This window comes from Pristiophorus japonicus, chromosome 3, assembly GCF_044704955.1.
Source record: "Pristiophorus japonicus isolate sPriJap1 chromosome 3, sPriJap1.hap1, whole genome shotgun sequence".
In the NCBI taxonomy this organism is placed as follows: Eukaryota; Metazoa; Chordata; class Chondrichthyes; family Pristiophoridae; genus Pristiophorus; species Pristiophorus japonicus.
In genome coordinates, this window is record NC_091979.1 from 323,206,397 (window position 1) to 323,228,966 (window position 22,570).

Here is a 22,570-nt window from a genome sequence, read left to right on the forward strand (position 1 = left end):
ACCCCACCATTGGAAACCGTGCCTTCGGTCGCCTGTCCCATCCATTTTGGAATTCCCTACCTAAATCCCTTTAAGACCCTTCTTAAAATCTACTTCAACCGTGGGTTTTGGTCACCCCCTTAATATTTCCCTCTTTGACTAGAGATTTATTATTTCCTTTCATCTTTGAAGTGTCTTTTAACATTAAAAATATATACAATTGCTATTAGGATATCAATTCTTGAACAGGCTAGTATGTAATCCTTAGTTTAGCAGCATTAATAAGTACATGATTTTTGAAGCTTTTTTTTGTATGTCTGGCATCATTGCTCAGTGTGAAGGCTTGTGTAGTTACTCATCAGTTATACAGTTAGCCTTGCACGTAGAAGATTGATCATGACGTGCCCTCTATCAGTTGAAATGTTACCTTTGACTAAGGCAGATTAAGTGAATGCCAGGATTTACCTATAAAACTACAGGTTGAGCGTCCAAAATGCGGAGTTCCGAAATTCAGAACGCTCCAGAATCTGGGCCGATCCGTGGCGGGGTCGTCCGGAAAATGTTCTGAAATCCGGACACCCCGACCTCGCCCCCTGACCTCGCCGGCCCCGACCTCGCCGGCCCCGACCTCGCCCCCTGACCTCGCAGGCCCCGACCTCGCCCCCTGACCTCGCAGGCCCCGACCTCGCCGGCCCCGACCTCGACCTCGCCCCCTGACCTCGCCGGCCCCGACCTCGCCGGCCCCGACCTCGCCCCCTGACCTCGCAGGCCCCGACCTCGCCGGCCCCGACCTCGACCTCGCCCCCTGACCTCGCCGGCCCCGACCTCGCCCCCTGACCTCGCAGGCCCCGACCTCGCCCCCTGACCTCGCAGGCCCCGACCTCGCCGGCCCCGACCTCGACCTCGCCCCCTGACCTCGCCGGCCCCGACCTCGCCGGCCCCGACCTCGCCCCCTGACCTCGCAGGCCCCGACCTCGCCGGCCCCGACCTCGACCTCGCCCCCTGACCTCGCCGGCCCCGACCTCGCCGGCCCTGACCTCACCCCCTTACCTCGCCGGCCCCGACCTCGCCGGCCCCGACCTCGCCCCCTGACCTCGCAGGCCCCGACCTCGCCGGCCCCGACCTCGACCTCGACCTCGCCCCCTGACCTCGCCGGCCCCGACCTCGCCGGCCCTGACCTCACCCCCTTACCTCGCCGGCCCCGACCTCGCCGGCCCCGACCTCGCCGGCCCTGACCTCACCCCCTTACCTCGCCGGCCCCGACCTCGCCGGCCCCGACCTCGCCCCCTTACCTCGCCGGCCCCGACCTCGCCCCCTGACCTCGCCGGCCCCGACCTCGCCGGCCCCGACCTCGCCCCCTGACCTCGCCCCCTGACCTCGCCGGCCCCGACCTCGCCGGCCCCGACCTCGCCCCCTGACCTTGCCGGCCCCGACCTCGCCCCGATCGCCGGCCCTGACCTCACCCCCTTACCTCGCCGGCCCCGACCTCGCCGGCCCCGACCTCGCCCCCTGACCTCGCCGGCCCCGACCTCGCCGGCCCCGACCTCGCCGGCCCTGACCTCACCCCCTGACCTCGCCGGCCCCGACCTCGCCCCCTGACCTCGCCGGCCCCGACCTCGCCGCCCCCTGACCTCGCCGACCCTGACCTCGCCAGCCCCGACCTCGCCGGCCCTGACCTCGCCGACCCAACCTCGCCCCGGTCCAACCTCGTCTCGGCAGCTTGACCTCGTCCCTTTAGACATTCCAAAATCCGGAAATATCCGGAACTGCCTTGGTCCCGAGATTTCCGGATTTTGGACATCACACTATTGCAATTTGTGGTATTCTCAAAACAGAAGCACGGTAGGAATTAAAGGAATCACATTGTGAAAGTGAAAACAAGTGATCAAATTACACATTAATGGTTACTATTAGATTGTACTGAATGGTTACAGTTGCATAAATGTTTATGGCCTGAGAAACTGCTTTCTTACGGGAGGATTAAAGTTGAATTAAGCCATATACAATGTGCAAAATTTAATTTTTTAAAAAAGCATTTTATTTCCTCCAGTCGTTTCCTAAGACAGATATTTTGCTCGACAATGAATCCCAGGGTAGTGGACTGTATCTGCCAGAGTTTGATGAACCTGAATACTGTAATGCACAGAACACTGCATTGTGGGAGTTACATTACCTCCAGGTAAGCTCATTTTGTATTGCCTCTTAGCAGACATTCAGCCCTGTTGGTACTGCACAAGTACACAGTAATTTGGAAACATTATGAAATATGAAGCTAAATATAAAGAAATCTACATGAGTCATATGGATGAATTAGATAGAAGCTGCTTTTAAATTACATTTAAGAACGCAAGAAATAGGAGCAGGAGTAGGCCATTTCAATAAGATCATGGCTGATCTGATCATGGACTCAGCTCCACTTCCCTGCCCGCTCCCCATAACCCTTTACTTCCTTACCGCTCAAACATCTGTCTATCTCCGCCTTAAATATATTCAGTGACCCAACCTCCACAGCTCTCTGGGGCAGAGAATTCCACAGATTTACAACCCTCAGAGAAGAAATTTCTCCTCATCTCAGTTTTAAACAGGCAGCCCCTTATTCTGAGACTATATCCCCTAGTTTTAGTTTCCCCTATGAGTGGAAATATCCTCTCTGCATCCACCTTGTCGAGCCCCCTCATGATCTTATAAGTTTCAATAAGATCACCTCTCATTCTTCTGTGTACAGACCCAACCTACTCAACTTTTCCTCATAAGTTAACGTCCTCATCTCCAGAATCAACCTAGTGAACCTTAGTTGAACAGTCTCCAATGCAAGTATATCCTTCCTTAAATACGGAGACCAAAACTGTACGCAGTACTCCAGGTGTGGCCTCACCAATACCCTGTACAGTTGTAGCAGGACTTCTCTGCTTTTATACTCTATCCCCCTTGCAATAAAGGCCAACATTCCATTTGCCTTTCTGATTACTTGCTTTTTGTGTTTCATGCACAAGGACCCCCAGGTCCCACTGTACTGCAGCACTTTGCAATTTTTCTCCATTTAAATTATAATTTGCTTTTCTATTATTTCTGCCAAAGTGGATAACTTCACACTTTCCCACATTATACTCCACCTGCCATTTTTTTGCCCACTCACTTAATCTGTCTATATCCCTTTGCAGATTTTTTGTATCCTCACAATTTGCTTTCCCACCCATCTTTGTATCATCAGCAAACTTGTCTACATTACACTCGGTCCCTTCATCCAAGTCATTAATATAGATTGTAAATAGTTGAGGACCCAGCACTGATCCCTGCGGCACCCCACTAGTCACTGTTTGCCAACCGAAAAATGGCCCATTTATCCCGACTCTGTTTTCTGTTAGTTAGCCAATCCTCTATCCATGCTATTATATTACCCCTAACCCCGTGAGCTTTTATCTTGTGCAGTAACCTCTTATGTGGCATCTTCTCGAATGCCTTCCGGAAATTCAAATACACCACATCCACTGGTTCTCCCTTATCCACCCCACTCGTTACATCCTCAAAGAACTCCAGCAAATTTGTCAAACATGATTTCCCTTTTCATAAAACCATGCTGACTTTGCTTGATTCAATTATGTTTTTCCAAATGTCCCGCTACTGCTTCCTTAATAATAGACTCCAGCATTTTCCCAACGACAGATGTTAGGCTAATTGGTCTATAGTTTCCTGCTTTTTGTCTGCCTCCTTTTTTAAATAAGGGCGTTACATTTGCGATTTTCCAATCTGCTAGGACCACCCCTGAATCCAGAGAATTTTACATAGAAAATAGGTGCAGGAGTAGGGGCCATTCGGCCCTTCGAGCCTGCACCACCATTCAATAACATCATGGTTTTGGTAGATTACAACCAATGCATCCACTATCTCTGCAGCCACTTCTCTTAAAACCATAGAATGTAAGGCATCTGGTCCACCTATCGTCCCATTATTTTACCAAGTACTACTTCATTAGTGATAGTGATTGTATTAAGTTTCTCCCTCCCTATAGCCCCTTGATTATCCACTATTGGGATGTTTTCAGTGTCTTCTGTCGTGAAGACCGATATAAAATATTTGTTCACGTCTCTGTCTTTGTTCAATTTCCCTGTTCCCCATTATTAATTCCCCAGTCTCATCCTTCAGGGGACCAACATTTACTTTAGCCACTCTTTTCCTTTTATGTACCTGCAGAAACGCTATCTGTTTTTATATTTCGTGCTCGTTTACTTTCATAACCCATCTTCCCTCTCGATCATTTTTTTAGTTGTTCTGTGCTGGCTTTTAAAAGTTTCCCAATCCTCTGGCCTCCCACTAGTCTTGGCCACTTTGTATACCTTTGTTTTCAATTTGATATCCTCCCTTATTTCCTTAGTTAGCCACGGATGGTTATCCCTTCTCTTACAGTCTTTCCTTCTTAGTTTAAAAAGGAGTATTTTCTATATAAATCATTCATCTCATGACATTTTTACTATTCATGGTGGTTAATCCCACTACAATTAAATTTTTTTGTAAGTTTACATGACAATATGTTATCGATAACATTGTTGATTTAAGCATGTCATTGCCAGATCTGTTTTGGGTTCGATGTAATCCAGACTCACCACAAGATTTTCACTGACCTCCACTTTTTTAAATTGCAGAGACATTTTCATCCAGTGGTTCGAAGGTTTGCAGCGCATCTTAGTGTCGGAGCTCCATCAGAGGGCTCTGGAGCTCTGAGAGCAGAGCTAAGCAGAAAGTAAGAAATCTTAATGTTTTACATTGACAAATGTAATGTCATTGTTGCAAATTCTGGTCGACGCAGCTCCAGCTTTGAAAAGTGTGTTTTGCATTTTTTACTACTTCACGAATCCTTGAAGGTGGAAAGACGGTGTAATAATTTGTGATGCAGCAGCAACAACTTATATTTATATAGCGCCTTTAACTTAATAAAACATTCCAAGGCGCTTCTCAGGGGTGTTACAACAACAAGAAAAATTCACACTGAGCTGGCGCAGACACGATGGGCCTCATTCTGTGCTGTAAATTTCTATGAGCCATATAATGATGTTAGGACAGATGACCAAAAGCTTGGTCGAAAAGTTAGACTTTAAGGAGCGTCTTAAAGGAGGAAGAAGTGGAGAGGCTGACAGCTTTAGGGAGGGAATGTCAGAGCTTAGGTAGCTGAAGGCACAGCCCCCAAAGGGCAACTCCTAAAACTGTATCTACTCAATGACATCAGTGCACAAAACACTCTCGCTGCAATTTAGTACGGTATTGGCGTTGGTTGAGACATTAAACAGGTGCCTCGTCTGAATAGAGCTGTGGGGTCTTTCATGTCCAAAGAGCAGAAAATTTGCCTGGTGTCCGGGTCGTCATCATTCCCCAACCAACGATTATCCATTCGTTCATTTGCGGTTTACAAATTGGCTGTAAAGCACTAAGAGTTGTCCCGGAGGCATGATAGGTGCTATATATAATTTGCATGTTTATTTGTTCTTTGCTCAATTGTTAACATTCATTAAAGATTTACAATAGCAGAGTAGAGACTGAATGCATTTGTTTGCTTGATCCAGGCACGCAACAGAGCTTTTTGAGGAGTTCAGCATGAAAGAGATGACCTTCAATCCTCCAATCACATCTTCTGCATCAAACAAAAAGGTAAAAGAAACTATAAATGTCATTTATTCTACTTTATCCAGTTTGTAGCTGTATGTTTGTACTGGCTGATATAACAGTAATATTTAGCTAGGCTAAGCACACATGAACAAATATTAAAGTGATGAGACATTTTGCATTGGAGTGAAAGATTTTTTGCACACTGCTTCTCCTGCCTGTGGACCTCTTGTTCTTTACCTGTAGAATTGTAAATTCAGGATCAGCTACTGCTGGTAGATGTGGTTTCTAGCCATGTATTAGGCTTTGGTAAACGTGCTGTCCAATTTGTCTGTGCTTCCAACTGCTGTTTAAATTTATGAAACATCTTTTCGTGTTGGCACTTTATATTTACTTAGTTCTATGCCACTGATGGACAAAGTGCTTATTGTATTGGTGTTTAATGAGTAAGTAAGCTTGTGATTGCTGCTGTAATTTCAGAAGTCTGCAATGCAGAGTGCATTCCTTGATTCAGATCTACAAAACCAGATAAACCAGCTCCTTGAGAATCCCTCCATCATCACAGATCTCAAATTTGCTGAAGCTTTCCAAGCAGGATCACACACATGATTGAAGGATGTTGTTGGGTGTTCATTGTGCACTGACACACAATGGGAGTTCTTGAAACAGAGCAACTGAAGATTGGATTACCTGTATTCATTACTTTTAGTGGTTTACTTTACAGTTCTTGGTTACTCATATATACATTCACCATGGATACCATGTAAACACTAGTGAATCTCCTATTAGAGGAAATGGCAAGAATAACAGGCTGTAATGTTGGTTTTTAGAGGTTACAGCACCATTCTGCCCACTTAAAGCCCTGAAAATATACAGCAGGGAGAAAACTTTCTAGCCTGTAAACTTTAATACTTCAAAATACTGGTTTATTACTTTTGAATAATAAAAATATTTTACTAAACTTTATTAATGTTTGTTGGCTGTGAAACACTTTGACAACCTGAGGCCATGAAAGGTACAAGCTCATTCTTTAACAGTTGCACTTAGGAGTGTTCAATGCTATTCTTGGGATATGAATTAGGTCTGTCTTTTATACCTACCTAACAGTTATATCACATTCTTCATAGAATACTCAATTCTATTCACATTACATAGACTAAAGGTCCTGAATAATGTGCCTTGGTACCATTACATAAATTTAGGCATGATTGTGCTTGCTTTCATCTATCGGAGAAAAAAATAATTTGATTGCCTTTCTACAATTATGAAAAATCCCCCATATCTGAGCCTTTCATATCTAATGAATCAGGAAGATGGGATGAAAGTCACTATTGCACGTTTGTAATAAGCACATGGTTTATAAAGTTTCCATTCTAATAGTGTTGATTAAATCATAAAATTGGGGGGAATACCCAGCTATTCTTATGTTACAAAGGCTTAAACATTTAGACAATTTTATAATCTGAAAATATCACTTGAAATTACTGTTTTGTAAAGTGTTATAATGGGTGGAACATTCCGACCTAAATTTTGTTTTGCTACATATAACAAATTAAAGACATAGTGTGTGTTATATACAGTTTACTAACCACAAATATTTGAAGAGATGACGGTATGTAGTTTATCCAGTTGGTGGTGCTGTGCACCATATAGACTGATTTGTGTTCGACCAGCAGAAATTGTACTAATCCTATCTCCTCCTCCTGGTGTACACACATTATGCACCATTCCTCAATTGTAAGGACTATACCTACAATGTTAATTAACTCCCAGTCATCTATGCCAATGTTGCTATTTAGCCAGACACTAGATGGTACATGTGAGCAGTGCATGGTACAGATCGGACCTGTGCTCATTATCTGCCCTGTCGGCACAGACATCAGTCAGGAACCAACATTGTGTTAGCAGCTCAGTTTTCAGATTAAATTGGTTGAAATGCTGATGGCAATATTATCAGGCAATTTGATGAGGAAAGGTAGATAGAAAAAGGAAACAAGCAACCAGTTTTGGATCTGTTTGTGAAACCTATACTGTGACTTGGTGCCGAAACACTTCAGTCTGATCTCTGTATTGATCAAGTTCGCTAATTCTTCAGACTTTTTCTTCAACATGAAACAATGATATTTATTCTGATCAACTCAACATTAATACACTAATTTTCAAAGTCAATTATAGATATAAATACATCAAACATTAATTCACAACAGAATTCATATACAATCTGAATACACAAATGATTTGTATAAAAAAAATTGACATTTCTTTTGGCACAATGTTTCAATCCTTAAAAAGATAACATTGCACTGTTTAAAATTCTCAAAATACCAACACCTTCAGTAATTACATGTCCTTTGCATATCGATAGAACTAAATACAGTTAAGTTAATAGGTGAGTTGTGGATTTCACACATAATTGCTCACGATAGTAATTTACTTTAGTATTTTCCGAACAGTTCAATCTGATAAATAAAACATCCAACTGCAAGGAAAAATGCATTGTACAGTTCAACTGTAGTATTTACAAATGTCCAGTGACTGTACTGACATCACCTGGAACAGGTCTGAAATCAATTCATGGCACAAATATTTGTGGTATATGCATAGGTAACAAGTAGCTAGTGTGCACCATTTAAACTTCTTTTAATTATTTTACCTTCTGAAAAGGTATATTGAAAACCACAGACTGTTGAGAAAAAAAAAAGTTAAAACCAATGAAAAACAGAACTTGTGTAAAAATACATAATGAATACGTGGCAAAAACTATTTAATCCAATATGCAGAGGAGCAATGATCAGTTAAGAAAAAAATCTTCAGTAAAGAGTCCCATAGACAGGGAACATATGTTGGTCAAATAAAACACAGTGAAATTTCACTGTTCAACATCAGTACGGAACATTCATTTAATTCCGCTGTCCACTATTTAACAAAAAAGAGTAAACCTATTACAATAACAGGAATTATATATGATTGTGATCATTGTTACTAATATCACTGATTTCAACTCAGTTTTCAAAGTAAAGAAATTCAACGGGAAGTAAAGAAATAACTGCCACAATTGGTGAGCCTCGGTGAAATCAGACCAATTGTGAACGAGCTGAGTCAAATGCTTTGACCTTGGGCCATATATTTTCACTGGCAAATGGTGCTATTGTGTGTCAAATGAACTTCACTTTCCAAAACATTTTAAAAAGTACATCACTCTCCGAGGAACAGGTTTTTCTGCCTGGTAACGGTTAAGAGAGGAAAGTGGATGGGTAAGTGGCATCGAAAGCACTTGCTGCTCTATCTCTGCTACTAAAATGGTACAAAGAGCTGCATCATCGAGGTGGCTAGCAATATGACATCATCTGCCCACTATGTTGATGTGCCAACAACAACTTAAGGTTTCAATTAAAAACTCGTCTAATTAATCGTTGTGTAGATTAGAATAAACCAGTCAGTCAGTTTTTAGAAACAGAAATTTAACTTGAGTTTGCCAGTCGTTTGAGAAATAATATTTTTAAGATTTAGCTAAACAGGAATTTCAGCTCTTTCCTTGTGCTTTCTTGCTGCTTTTTAAACAAGATGTATTTTACATCGTTTTCTCCCTACAAGAAAGGCCTGAACATAATTCATGGATGAAAATGTAGGAAAAGTAACAACCCTTTAAGAGGTAACTTTTAACTAAATAATTTGTAATAACTAATGGCTGTTTCCAGATTTTACTCTTGAGCATCTCAAACAATTTACTGAGTGCACAACATTTAATATTTGTTACCAAATTAGTAAGTCACCGTCATAACAATGACTCTGGAGTTCCCCTTTCGTTGTTGGAGCTGCAAGGTTGATCATTAGTTATTGCCCAGTCAGGCATATGAAACAGTAAACACTGACACTGACAGCTTTGGGAGCCTTTAAGGAAAGGAACTGCTTTCCATCGGCATGTGCTGCTACTACCACTGTTTGGGTAGGTTAGGTGTTTGACACATATACCATCGTGGGTCCTGTGAGTCACTGCTGTCAGCCAGCAGTTGTTAAATGTCTTGTGTTTCAAAGTCACAATCTCATTTAGTGAAGTGTTCAAACATTACAGCTGCGTAGCCACCCCATTACAGCAACTTAGATACACAGAAGCTGACAAACCTCATTCAATGTTAAGTTTTCTTTAAAAAGTGCTGTTTCCTGTCTAACAGCACATAATGGAAAAGAAATTAAAATACAGAGTTAACAATGAAGGAAAAATACTCACAAATACTATGGGGATTTCTTTTCCTGTTTGATTTCATATTTCACAAAAGAAAATTTAAAATATATATATATATATATACACACATTATCAGATATGTGCGTGAAGTAAGTAGGGCAATTGTAAATAATTACAAGTTGTGTTCTACAGTATCAAAATAAGCTTACCACTTGGAACTGAAACATGAGAATATAGTAAATTTAACCGCAAACAGTGTTAAATCTCTGCTTAAATAAATAATTCAATCTAATAATTATTTTAATACAAACAGCAGTGTTTTGTATACCTAGAAATTTACATGATTTTCTACTGCAGTAAAATTACATCAGCTTCTATATGAACACTGCTTTTCATCAGATTTTATGCATGGATCTAACACATTCTAGAAATTATTCCTTATCTCAAATTTAAATATCTTGTAAACATCAACTAAAATGAACTAACTTTGTGGGACAATTCAGCTTAACTTTACTATAACGCTGCCTTCTAGCATGATCCCGGTTCATAAAGAATATAGGTACCTTTAAAACCTGCAAATCCTTCAAATGATAAAGGAAGTAAGTGGTCGGGAAAGTACACAATGTTTTACAACTCACAAATTGAAATGTTCTCGGGGTTGTACACCTGCATGTCTCCAGAGCCAGTATAAATGAAGTCAACATCTTGCTCGTGTTTGAAAAGCCCAACAGTGGTGGCTCTGCTCACAAGCTGCCTTCCTTGTTAAAGCAAAGTACATTGAAACAAGCCCGCTTGTTTGGAACCTGTTGCCGACTCACTGTGTGTGTCACCTGTACCAAGTGATGCGTTTCATTCCAATGACTGGATTTTGTTTTTTTTTAAGTTATTTGTGCAATTTCCAGTTTTTCAGAAGAGCAAAATACCAGGAGACAGAGGAAGTGCTGATGTTGCATTGCTTCTGATTTTCCCCAGCATTGGCTACAAGTTTCTGTGCTTCATTTTGGCACAGCACTGAAGAATTATTGAGGTCCATTTTACAACAGCCTGTGAGGAGAAAAGGGATTTAAAAAAATATATAAATATTACCTGGAAAAAGGGGGTCAGAACCATAACAATTATAATGTCAATACAAGAAATGAAACGAATCGATAATGCGCTTTTCTTTTTCATCCCTAATATGTTTGATGTAGTTGTGAAATTTAAAAACACAGCACATTTGAAGTAGCACACTTAAAAGTCCTAATTTACAACATCCCTTATAGTTGACGGGATGGGAGGAACGGCCTGGTTACTGATCCGGAGGTGGGCAAGTGCAGTACTAATCATCTAAGGTATACACGCAGCCTGTACAGACTTTTCTTGCTCAAGTCTCAAAACACATTATATGTGGGGGCGAGTTCCTCATCAAATTATGATAGGCGCAACTCGCTGCTGTGAGAAAAGATACAAAATGGCGGCCTCAGAGGCGGGGGAGGAATGAATGGTTTATATAGATTTTTTGGTATACAGACAGGGGGAAGTACATTACACTGAAAATACTCCCTCATGCGCCAGGAATGTGCAATGCAATGATTGTAGCATTTGACAATCAGAAATAAGCAAGTACACGAAAAGTATTTTAACCCGTGTCAAAATTGATTTCCCGAGCTTGCTTTCCCAGTGGAGAGCCTCACTTGGCTGCAATGGACATCAGCAATTTGGATGTACAACTGAAGTTGTATTTCAGGGGGCTCGAGAAGGTGGATGTAGAGAGGATATTTCCACTCATAGGGGAAACTAAAACTAGGGGACATTGTCTTAGAATAAGGGGCCACCCATTTAAAACTGAGATGAGTAATTTCTTCTCAGAGGGTTGTAAATCTGTGGAATTTTCTGCCCCAGAGAGCTGTGGAGACTGGGTCATTGAATATATTTAAGGCGGAGATAGATTTTTGAGCGATAAGGGAGTAAAGGGTTATATGGGGAGCGGGCAGGGAAGTGGAGCTGAGTCCATGATCAGATCAGCCATGGTCTTATTGAATGGCGGAGCAGGCTCGAGGGGCCAGGTGGCCTACTCCTGCTCCTATTATGTTCCAATCAGCACTGTCAACTGGAAAAGCTCTGTATACATTCTTGCTAAATTGAGGAGCGGATGCCTGACAGATTATATCTTTGGTCTCATCCATTAATTACCCCACTTGTTCATTTTGGAAAGATAACAACCACACAAACATCGTTTACAAAGACGGTTTCAGTGCTTGCAAGAAGAAATGAAAATAACTGATGCCAGCTGTACCCAGAATGGCATTTCAGTGCCAAGTCACTGTACTTTTATTTATAGCTGGAAGGCTATACAATTTCAATTTGCAAAGCAAAAGTAATGAACTTTTGACTCAAAAGAATAAGGCCTTCACTAAAGTGCAAATTGCACCAGTTTTGGATGGAGAGTGGGAAGGTGGGTCAGGATGTATTCCTTGCCTGCACCTTTCAAGGTTGAGCCAACGACGGGACTTTTCCTGCACTCTGACAATACATTTATCTCGTGATTAAAAACACTGAAAAATGTGCCCCAATTTGCCTCAGACGCATAAGAAAAAAATGGTTATCAAGTCACAGAAGGAGAGATTAGGAGGGGTGACCAAAAGGTGGGCTTTTGGAAGGCTCTTAAAGGAGTGGGAATTAGAGAGCTAGAAAGGTGTGGAGAGTGGGACCCAGGCGTGCTGAATACATCATGGAGAGGATATGGGATCCGAAGCTCAGCTCAGGGGGCCGAGTATGATGGGCAAGGTTGCAGGCAGTCTGGTTCAGTCCGAGACAGTGGCCAAGCAGGGGGTTAAGAGTTGGTATGGAGGCTATGGAGTTTGTGATGGGGGTTGAGGATGTTTAGCTGGGGAAACTACAGCTCATCCAAGACTGAATGTCGGATTATACAGTCTGACAGCAGAGAGGTAGTGGAGGTGTCGGGAGAAATGGGGGAGAGGTAGAGCTGAGAGTGCCATCAGCGTACGGGTGAAAGTTGGGCAACATGTCAGATGATGTTGCCAAGGGGCAGTGTGTAGATGAGGAAGAGCGGGGGCTCCGGATACATTCTCGTGGCACTCCAGAGGTGATAGTAGGGGGAGAAGAGATGTTCGGGCTGTGATCGGATACGTTAAGAGTAGGATCAAGAAACGTCAGTCCCATCCAAATGGAGAAAAAGCATTGGAGGAGGATGCTGTGATCGGCCATGACGAAGGCTGCAGTGAGGTTGAGGGGGGATACTACATTATGGTCACAGAGGTTATTTGTGACAATTAGGAATCTTTCTGTGCTGTGGGAGGAGTGGAAACCTAATTGGGAGCGATTCAAACGGAGTTGCAGGAAAGGTGGGCATGCATCTAAGGTGACAACAATGTTCAAAGACTGCAGAGAGAAAAGAACTTTGTAGCATGCCTTCGCAAGGTTTGACACCGAAACTACCTTGAAGTGAAAGGAGTTTTAACTAATTAATCCAATTTGAGTCCATGCACTGGGCTCTGACTGGGGCTTTAAAAATATTCAGCAGAGGTTCCTGTAACCTCAAACATATTGGTCACACAAGGCAAAACAATCACCATACATCAAACTGGGGCTACACTGACCTTGGAATGTCTTGCTGACACTAGGTTAAAAATATGGGTTAATGGCCCATTTCTGGCACCATTATCTTCAAGATTAATCAGGCACCTATCAAAGATGCTAAGTGCAAACTAAAGGGGGCCTATCTTCATTAAAAAGGGGTTTGGCAAACTCTGGCAGAGGAGGGAGCAGAGCCAGAGCAGCTGTGTATTATCTTTGGCCAATTTATGCCACATTCGTGTGTTAGAGGTTTGTAAATGAACAAAATGGTTTGTCAAAACATTTTTTTGATTAAAAAATGTCACGTTTACTCATTTTCTATTACCATTGTATAATAAACAGAAACAGAAAATAGGTGCAGGAGTAGGCCATTCGGCCCTTTGAGCCTGCACCACCATTCAATAAGATCATGGCTGATCATTCACCTCAGTACCCCTTTCCTGCTTTCTCTCCATACCCCTTGATCCCTTTAGCCGTAAAGGCCATATCTAACTCCCTCTTGAATATATCCAATGAACTGGCATCAACAACTCTCTGTGGTAGAGAATTCCACAGGTTAACAACTCTGAGTGAAGAAGTTTTTCCTCATCTCTGTCCTAAATGGCCTACCTCTTATCCTCATTGTCTACTTAGATTTCCAAAAACCTTTTGACAAGGTACTGCACACAATGGGCTTCTTTCTCTATAAGATATTAGTGACAACATATTGAGCTGGATACAGAACTGGCTGGCAGGATATAGGTAAAGAGCAGTTATAGATGGATTTGGATCTGTTTGGAGACCTCGGTCACCAGTGGTGTCCTGCAGGATCAGTGTTGGGTCCATTGCTTTTCACTTTTTATTAATTATCTGGATTTTGGGGTTGGGGGCACAATTTGCAAATTTGGAAATGATACCAAAATCTGTGCAAGTGCTCGAACTGTAGAAGAGGCTCGTCTGATTCAGGCAGATCTTGGTGTTGGGACACTGGTCTCATGACTGACTGGAAAATGATGTATAACTTAGATAAGTTCAGTGTTATGCATGTGGGCAGGACAAATCCTCAACATTCGTACACCCTCTAGGAAAAGGCATTAAAGATAGTGGAGGTAAAGAGAGATTTAGGCTTCTAGTGCATACATCCTTAAAGGTACACGAGCAATGCCATGCAGCGACAGCTGGAGCAAATAAGGTGCTTAGTTAGTTTGTTTCTAACTAACCTGACTTGATCTGTTCAGCCCCGAGTCTACAGCTTTTTAAAGGAACCAATGTGTTACATAAATCACAAAAAAAGGACTTTGCTCAGGGAAAGCCAAGGAAACAAGGAAGGATTTTTTCATTTAATATGCCACAATCAATTAGAAATATTTGAAATATACTCCCAAGATCACCTCAACCTAGTACTGCTCAGATTTGATTTAGATTAAAAATGCTGCCCTAATACTAAAGGATTAATGAATTAATGACTAGTATGACAGGTTAAATACAAATAAAGTGGCATTTGGCATTAACAGGGTTAATAAAGTATGCAGTGCAGATAGACTGAGAACAAGCAGAAATCAAGACAGCCATGCATTGAGAAGAAAGTGGCTCCCATGCCTCCCGTTTTTACACAACATAAAAGCAAATGTTCAGCTACTTCTCTTACATTCTCTTTCTTGACTTTTTGTGTTAAAAGTAAAAAGAAAGGATTTGCATGTGACTGCATTTGATAAGCTACAGGTATATACATTTCTAAATGTAAGGAATTTTTTATTTGCGATCGAGTAGTTCCCCGTTTGAAATGGAACTATTAATAACATTTCTGGATTGGTGTAGGTTAGTCAGATACAAACACAAATTGTACTTGTTTTCATTAGATGTTCTGTGCTTCTAGCAGAAGCACCATCTACATGTGACTCCAACATCACTTCTATCAAAAGGGTTAATAGCCAAAATGCATGCATGCTTTGCTGGGTGTATATTACTCTTTCTGAACTGTCCAAACTACATTTTGTTAAATTGATGTAGGAAGCCTGCACACTATCTACTCTTCACAAAATAGTGTCGCAGTGTAAAATAAAGTACAAGGTCACAACCACGCTAACTGCCAATCTATGGCACTAAAGGACTGTGTGAATTTCAGAAATTTACTACAGCGTGTGGCTAGGATTCATTTTAATTTAGCATTTCACTTCAAGTGGGTTTAATTTTCCTTTGCTATTTTTGGTTCATTGTTTAACGCAATTGCATAAAATCCTGTCTGCTATTTTAATGCAGTAACTTACCTATTTAAATGCATGTTACAAGTTTGAGGCCTTTGGATATTCTTTCAGGTACAGGACACTTACTCCCTCATAAGTGGCCTGAGTATCTGAGGGCTGTGTAATATCTGACCAATATCTGACTATAGAATAACATAACTCAGGGGTGTAACAATAGCTCCTTATGATCTAAGCCAGGTACTTGTGTATTTTACATGAGTTTCTTCAGTCTCTTCAAAGGGGGACCAAGAAAGCACTTGGTAACAATCGCTAAGCTGCTTCATTTCATAGTAAATGAATGTTCAGAGCAAGTGATAATCCTATTAATTTAGTTCACTTAGTACAAGTTCTCTTTGAGCTGTTAAAAGAATAATGAAGATACTATATTTCCTCATATCTGTGTGTCACCTTACTTGACCTAAAATTACTCCTAACTATCCCCCAACATGCTATATTTCTATGCCTGGCCAAAGTTTGCATTTGATATTTTCCATTTAAAAAAACTTGACTGGTTTGCAGCCTTTGTTGGAATGCCTGCGTCTCTTTTTAATCACCTCGAGTTCACAGGGCTAGAGACTTTCCAATACAATGGGTGTGAGGTGTTTATCGATTACAAAGACAGCTAACGAATTGCATATTATTTACAGTCTATTGTGAAATAACATCAAAGTTTAGTTCTGATAGAGAATTCAAACAGGCTGCATTTAGACAGGCTGTGAAAATTCACAGATACCAAGTCAGAGATGCTACGTGAGTGGGAGCATGTTGCAATAAGTCATCAATCAACTTGACATTTTAGGACCTTTGGTAGCGAGCCAATTAAAAGGTTAAAAGACTATTAATTGAGCCAATAAGGTCAAAGAAGGCGAGTTATTTTCTGTAAGTTGATCCAGGTATAATTACAGCCATTTTGACCATGTGGTCTCAGAAGAACAAAGACCTGGCTTAAAGCCAAGAGCTTGTTACTGCGGCCAAAATAAAGTGACATTAAAACTACAATCGGAGTTCGTATTTCATTGGAAATTAAGAGATCTAACAGTTCATTAGCATTTTAACCAACTATCTTCTCTGTACATATTTTTTTTAAATTTTCATGTGAATACACTACGTTTTCCCCCAAATCCTTTCTATGGGTGAAATGGTCAAAAAATCCCAAAATATAAGAATTATATATAACTGTTAAAGTAGTGGAGACTAGAGCCTCACAAGAACACTTTAACCAGTGTGCTAAAAAAATGCAAAGAAAGTTGCACTGCAACCAAATGTTGTGATAGATGGTGAAACGTTGAGTGTTAGCAGGGCTGTATTATGTAAATATCACTTCCAAGATAGTTTGTGTACCTGTACAAGCCTAGCAACCACACATGGCAACCTAGGAAACGAACGGCTAACAACTTTTTAAAAAGTTGATACAATCTTCCAAAAAAAAAGCTGACAGCTCAAAAGAAAGCACTCAATATAGGTCTTCTGGTACATGAAGACATGGAGTTAGACTGAAAGATTTCTCATAGTTTGAGCTGCAGGTATACCCGAGTACTTCGATCTCGGTATACAACAATGGAAATTTGCAGCATTGGTGGAATTAGGAACCAACGGGAGATGAGACTGCTGAAGATATGAGGTTCATTTTCGAGGGAAGGGTCAGACAAGGGTAATTTTATGTATAAATGTCAGTGTAATTTTTAAATATCCATAAAGCTTGTTATCATTCCAATCCCACTTGCATTTTAGTTCTAATTTTGCAAGTGAAATGACAGGAAGGCTCAAATAAAGCCAGTTAATGTACACACCAAGGACATCATCCTTATCTCAAACAAATGGCTAAAACCAGTCTTGAAGAAAATAAGCCTTCAAACAAGACAATAGCCAGGCATAGCCCATTTTTTTTTTTAAAGTACATTTTAGCAGCCTGTGTGTCATATAGAACTTATTTTGGAAGAAACATTAAAGCACAACTGTAATTCTCCTAAATCTGCCTTAAGTTTATGTTTAACCATCAATGGGAGAAAGGAAATTCTAATTGATTGATTCAGTATCAACTGAAACCTTGTAACAATTTGATTTAGATTTACAAATGTCATTAAAATATTTCAAATTTTAATTAATTATGGATCAGTATGACAGAATAAATAAAAAAATCAAATGGCGCTTGGCATTAAACAGTAAATGAAGTATGATGATACTCTTTTGGGTTGCCTCTCTGTGCTCTAAACGTCTATGGCTCTAAAGACCAAGAGCAACCAGGAATCCAAACAGCCATGTGACATGTGGAAAATTTCTGTCTTTGTTTCAAAATAGCTAGGATTAATACACAAGTCGGCTCTCCTCACTAGATTGCAAAATGGCGGATGGAAGGTAGGTTGTCAATGGAAACCACCCCTTGTTCTTAGTGCAAATTAAATTGCACATCATCACTCCATCTGGGGCCATGAACATAAGGCAAAAGAAAAAGACATGAGAAACAGCCCGAAGCAAAAAGTGCTTTCCTTAGAATGATCAGACTTTGTATTCAAAAGGGAGTTAGATGAAGTCCTTACTACTCGGGGGATCAAGGGGTATGGCGAGAAAGCAGGAAGGGGGTACTGAAGTTTCATGTTCAGCCATGAACTCATTGAATGGCGGTGCAGGTTCGAAGGGCTGAATGGCCTACTCCTGCACCTATTTTCTATGTTTCTATGTTTCTAGTTGTGTTCAGCACATCTGAGAGGATAGGGATCTCAGGGCAGGTCAACCATTCACGTGCGGTCACTCAATTATATTGTTCAGGGTGGTGCTAAATTAATGTTTTGTTGCGACTTAGAGTGGATTCTAGGCCATGTAGTTACATCACTACTAGCTACAAATGATTTATTTCACACAAAAACACTTTAAAAAGAACATCTTTCCCCTCAATGAAAGAGCGCAAAAAAATTTGCAAGTTTAAGAAAAAGCTTGCGAGTTTAAAAAAAAAAGCCCTTTTATTTATCCAATGGATGAAGTGACTATGTCCACTCACCCACCACTGGGACCAAGATGGCAGATTAAATAGTGCATCATTTACATATGGCTTTTTCACCCAGGCCAAAAGCAGTTCCCAGTATTGGTGCATCTTACTTTTATTCTCAAGTGATTGATATATTGGGAATCCCCGACCCGAAGTGGTTTTCAGAAACAGCTGCCGTTCCTGTCACTGTAGAACAGCTTTGTTTATATTGCACTGCAGTTTCTTCAGCTGACAAATCACGTGCAGCCAATTTAACCCCAGTACTGGTGATTATTTCCCAGGGACCTCTCTACCTTGCCCAATGGCTGCCAGCCAAAGAGCCGCTGCCTCTTCCTTCAATGGCAGACCGCTGAGCCATCGCGGGCTCGGCTGTCACCAAATGCCCACACCAAGCCTCTTGCTCACTGCCTTCACTGGCACTTTTACTTTGGGAGACGGTTGCCTTTAGCTGTCATTAGCATTACAGCAAATATGGGGCACACAGCAGGGAAAATCAGTCATCAATATCACCGCTTAAAGTCAGAGACCATGTTGCTAAATGGTATGTGCTCCAGAACTTGTTATCTGAACTTATTAAAGTGCACACACATTTTAACTTGTAGAACCTTATTTAGCAAAAATGCCTGACTCATTTAATTTCAGTTATATCTTGTGATCTGTTATCTCAAAGTTTATTAAACTTGATAATTTCCTGATAAACTTTGATGCTTCTCCTTCACCCGTTGTAAACAGCAGCGTAGCAATGCTTTACAACAAAAGTGTCTGGAGTTTAATGGTCCAGGGTTAACACTGTGAGGGTTCACTCCGAGAACACAGCCTCACTAGACAGGAGTGCAGGCTGCAGAATTGGCCTTATAGTGTTCAGTCCCGTCTCTCCCCCCATGTGCACGTCTAGTTCGGCTCCACACCGAGAGTGGTGTATTGCAAATTACAACTCTGTGGTTTTCTGTCTTATAACGAACTGTTTGGGCTAATGATCAACAACAGAAGTGGGAGCTCTCCATTCACAGTAAGAATCTATCTCTCTGAATTTTGAAACATTTTGTTAGTTTCTGCCAAACACTTCACATTGGGGGAAGAGTGGGAGTGGGGAAGACTTCACAGTGGGGGACTGGGGAAGCTCCCCCGCATAAATGTGTCTCTTTTTGTCCTGTTGGCTGATCAGAGAGAAAACTTCAGCTACTCACTACTTTGGCAACTGAGAGTACACAATTAACCAACATGGTCAAAGTCAACAAGGAGTTAAGTGCGAAGCCATACCTGGGCAGTCACATACTGCAATCATGTAAGAGGTGTTACTCAGTGATCTCAGCAAACGGCACACTACATGCAGCTTTTTCATCCTTACTCTGGGTGCTTTCGGGGGAGGTCGCCTGGAGTGGGATTGAAAAACTCCGACTCTGTTTACTCGATTTTGTGAATCTCTTCAGTTCGTTAGCAAAAGAAAGGCCTTTCTTCTTCTCCTGTGGAGCCTGCCAACACATTCCAGAATTTATTGATTAAACTGAGCAATTGAGAACAGTACGGGGAAGAAATTAGTAATGTAAATATACCCGGCAGCATCTGGAGAAGGTCAGCCGTCGTGTTATTTAAATAAAAGTTAAGCAGAATTCTTCTCAGTTTTGGCATGAAAACAAAGAAACAGCAGTTATCCGGGCTGCGTTTACAGATGGTGCCATTTCTGAACTATCTTAAAAAGTTATAGGATGGGACTCAGTATATTGCAGTTTATTAGGAAAATATTATACATAATGCTGAACATATGCAATGTCCTCTCTGTTTTTGTAATATATACAGGACACTATAATCCCTCTTTCCCTTAATCCCCTTTCTCGGATGTTCTGGTTTCCTTTCTTGTACTTTAGTTCCTTTGCCATTATCAATACTTGGTAAGCTGGCACTTTCTCCTTACTTGCCCAGACCCTTAATGAAGCGGACACTGCCATTTGTTGAAGCTCGGGAGCAAATCAAACACATTTTCAAATTTGTTCTCAGGATTTGGGTGATTCTGGCAAGGCCACATTTATTGCCCCCGAGAAGGTGGCATTGAGCTGCCTTCTTGAACCGCTGCAGTCCGTGTGGTGATCGAGTCTCCACAACAATGGTAGGTAGGGATTCCAGGATATTGACCCAGCAACGATCTAGTGATCAAACCAAACAATTTCATAACAGTGCAGGGAAGAAATTACTAATGTAAGTCTACACTAAAACATCTGGAGAAGGTTATTGAAATAAACTTGTATGTATAGTACAAAATGATGCTTAGCCAGAGTCAAGGTAAAACACAGGGTAAGGTCCTTCATTGCTCTGGAATGCATGTATATAACAAGGTGTCAGCTGTGGCTCAGTGGTACCACTCGTCTGGGAGTTGGAAGGTTGTGGGTTCAAGCCCCACTCCAGAGACTTGAGCATATTATTCAGATGGGTACTTCAGTACAGTACTGAGAGAGTGCTGCACTGTCAGAGGCGCCGTCTTTCAAATAAGATGTTAAACCGTCTACCTTCTCAGTTGGACATAAAAAAATCCCCCAACACTATTCAAAGAGTAGAGGAGTTCTCCCGATGTCCTGGCCAACATTTATCCCTTAACGAACAATAAGAGAGATGATCTGGTCATTTATTTCACCGCTGTTTGTGGGAGCTTGCTGTGTGCATATTGGCTGCCGCATTTCCTACATTGTACCAGTGACTACATTTCAGACAGTACTTCACTGGTTGTAAAGTAATGACCTCCCTGCCCTCCGCAGGTATCAAGTATTGGTGGCTGCTCACCTGCACTTGCTCTTTCAGCTTGAGGACAAATTTCCCTGCTCCTTTCCACCTGCTCTGAGCTACAAACACACTCTCGTGCTCAGAAAGGATTCGAAGAGCAGGCTTCGCCATTGCTGATTTCTTGTTTAATGGCTCTTTGGTAACTTCCTCCACCAGGACATAATCACTGGGATTTGGGTTGCTCAGGATGCTGTAGGAATATTTGGCTTTACTTAATGCCTGTGGAACAAATTGAAACAAATTACTTATAATTCGCAGTGCAATTAACACTGGAATAAATATTCCATGTTGTTGGAATGCTTAAGCCTAAACAGATTCAGCAAAAGCATCCGGTTTCCTTTCAATACTTTATCTAGTGCCCGTGCAGTATACATTAGTGCTAAAGCTACTTCAAAGATTATGTACTGAAGATGAATAAAAGTGAATTAAAGGAATGTACCTTCGATACATTGTGGTACTTTAAAATGGAAGTCATGTAAGTGACAATCCTGTACACTTATTAAAACTGTGCTGTGTATTAATTTATCATTTAACATTTCTACTGGGAATCTACCAGCGAAAAATGCATTTTATTTTAATGCTTGTGTCTGTGCACAGTTACTGCCTACAAACCCTACCATCCTGCTGTCATGTTTACCTTAGACTTTTGTGTGACCTTTTTCCATTACACGCCCACACTTACAATGGAAACTGCCTATGTCAACGAGTCACGCTGACTAGCACATAAGGTTTGCATTTCCCTCGGCTTGTACTCCAAGGAAACATCTATGCTTTAACCAACTCTATTTCTCTGCTTCCAAAATTGCCGTAACTTTTGCGACTTAACTATAAATAACATAAACGTATTATATAAAAACACAATGCATGGCTTTAACATGTGGTAAACTGAAGTATACATTTTATATTAGACATCTATTTATATCTTACTACAAATCTTTAAAGGCCTTGGTTCAGTAATCCCCTGCCCACTGACCCGGTTTTGTTGAAGACTGCACTTGGTCTTGACTCCCTATGTGCAATGCCACAGGAGCTCACCTGCTGTATCTTCAACATAATACTTCTCTTAAAAGCAGAGTGGAGCTCCTGCTATTTCCAAAGTGCATGGGCGGACTAAACTGAGGCTGTGTGTTCCCACCCAGGGCCTGTCGCGACCCACTATATAGTAAGTGAATCTATACTGGCACTGGAGGCAGCTGGAAGGAAATAAGATCCAATGGGTTAGGACCAAACTGGTAAAATTATTTTAAAAGTAATGTAAAA

The 22,570-nt window shown here is 41.4% G+C and overlaps 2 protein-coding genes across 2 annotated transcripts in view; one reads left to right on the forward strand and one right to left on the reverse strand.

The window, feature by feature from the left end:
- Window positions 1-6,540, forward strand: part of noc3l (NOC3-like DNA replication regulator) — a 57,776-nt gene extending 51,236 nt beyond the window's left edge. The window contains exons 18-21 of the mRNA XM_070876960.1: window positions 2,030-2,158; window positions 4,620-4,717; window positions 5,535-5,619; window positions 6,055-6,540. Of these exons, the coding sequence (XP_070733061.1) occupies window positions 2,030-2,158; window positions 4,620-4,717; window positions 5,535-5,619; window positions 6,055-6,183 (441 nt within the window). The 3' untranslated portion in view covers window positions 6,184-6,540. The remainder of the gene's footprint in view (window positions 1-2,029; window positions 2,159-4,619; window positions 4,718-5,534; window positions 5,620-6,054) is intronic.
- Window positions 6,541-10,157: 3,617 nt separating this feature from the next.
- Window positions 10,158-22,570, reverse strand: part of plce1 (phospholipase C, epsilon 1) — a 276,550-nt gene continuing 264,137 nt past the window's right edge. Inside the window, exons 30-32 of the mRNA XM_070876961.1 lie at window positions 21,311-21,529; window positions 19,887-20,010; window positions 10,158-10,801 (exon numbers count right to left, since the gene is read on the reverse strand). Of these exons, the coding sequence (XP_070733062.1) occupies window positions 10,641-10,801; window positions 19,887-20,010; window positions 21,311-21,529 (504 nt within the window). The 3' untranslated portion in view covers window positions 10,158-10,640. The remainder of the gene's footprint in view (window positions 10,802-19,886; window positions 20,011-21,310; window positions 21,530-22,570) is intronic.